This window comes from Pygoscelis adeliae, unplaced genomic scaffold, assembly GCF_000699105.1.
Source record: "Pygoscelis adeliae isolate BGI_AS28 unplaced genomic scaffold, ASM69910v1 Scaffold306, whole genome shotgun sequence".
Taxonomy (NCBI): Eukaryota; Metazoa; Chordata; class Aves; order Sphenisciformes; family Spheniscidae; genus Pygoscelis; species Pygoscelis adeliae.
Genome location: NW_008825072.1, coordinates 2,752,674 through 2,753,884, shown reverse-complemented (window position 1 = coordinate 2,753,884; position 1,211 = coordinate 2,752,674). Strand labels below are relative to the sequence as shown.

Below are 1,211 nucleotides of genomic sequence, written 5' to 3'. Positions count from 1 at the left end.
GGTCTTAGGTCTGGTGGGGCATGGTGTCCCCATGCACTGCAGAGACCCTTGGCTGCTCTTTTAGGTCTGGTTGTCCTCCTTAGCAGCTCTTCCCAGGACAGGGGGATTTCAGTATTTCCCCCGGCACTGGGGAGAGATGGCCCATTTCACCGAGGAAGATGATGCTCTGGGCTGGGACTTCTAATGGTGTCAGAGGGAGAGGGCACTGGGATGCTCTGGGGTTGATGGGCCTTCAAGCATTGACTCATTTGGGAAATTCCAGCCTTTTCAAGAGCCATCCAGCCCCTGCCAAAAAACTGCAGTACACGGGCTGATGTCTGAGGGGTGTCACACACCAGGGAGGGAGATGGGGCAGCTCTCGGCATCGGCCATGTCCCCAGTACCAGAGACGGAGCTGGTCTTTAATGGAGAACAGAGCACAACTGTGCTCTCCACCCGGCTCTGTGACATCCTGGAGCCCGGGGCAATCATCTGCCCATCTGTGCCGGGATACCAGCCCTTCCTGCAGGCAGGGAGGGCTGCAGGGTGCCCAAGGCCTGGCACACAGAAGGCAGACGACAGCACCATGCATGCCTGGGACCTGCTCCGGCGGAGGATGCCTGTCACCAGGACAGGCAGGTGGTGGTCCAGCCTGGGACGAGGGGATGGGCAGAGGGCTGGACCAGCAGACATTATCGGGACCTTGCAAATCCCTACGGATGGGGCTTGAAAACCAGGAATCGCCCAGAGAGCAGGAGTCTCTTTGCACTGCTGCTTGGTGCCCAGGCAGCCCTACACGCTGCACAGGATGATCCCAGGGATGGCAAGCTCCAAGCCTGCCTCCGCTCCCATCCCTGCTCTAGGGTTGTAGAGCATCCTGGCTTCCCAGCGGAGCAGAGGAGGGAGGCAAAACGGGGGGGCAGAGACGGAATAAAACATGCACCAACCTCATGGCCCGCAAAGCCAGCTTGTACGCCAGGTCTGCATCATGGGGCAGCAGGGCAGAGAACAGGTATTTGGCAAAGGTGTGCATGGGGACGCTCTCACGGTGGATGACTTCTCCCAAGCCGCTGAAGGGACCACCTAGGCGGAAGCAGAGCCCGTCAGCCATAATTAGCATAGCAGGTTCTGTGGCTGGGGTTTGCACCACCCCAAAGCTTTGAGGATCTGCTCAGCAGCTCCCTGGTGCACTACTCAAGTTGGATCCAGGGCAAAGGGCTGCTCTTTCCTTT

The 1,211-nt window shown here is 59.0% G+C and overlaps 1 protein-coding gene across 1 annotated transcript in view; it reads right to left on the bottom strand.

Moving 5' to 3' along the window:
- The window catches only part of ZSWIM5 (zinc finger, SWIM-type containing 5), a 112,345-nt gene that overhangs the window by 5,545 nt on the left and 105,589 nt on the right, over positions 1 to 1,211 (bottom strand). Inside the window, exon 11 of the mRNA XM_009326620.1 lies at positions 927 to 1,062. Coding sequence (XP_009324895.1) covers positions 927 to 1,062 — 136 coding nt within the window. The remainder of the gene's footprint in view (positions 1 to 926; positions 1,063 to 1,211) is intronic.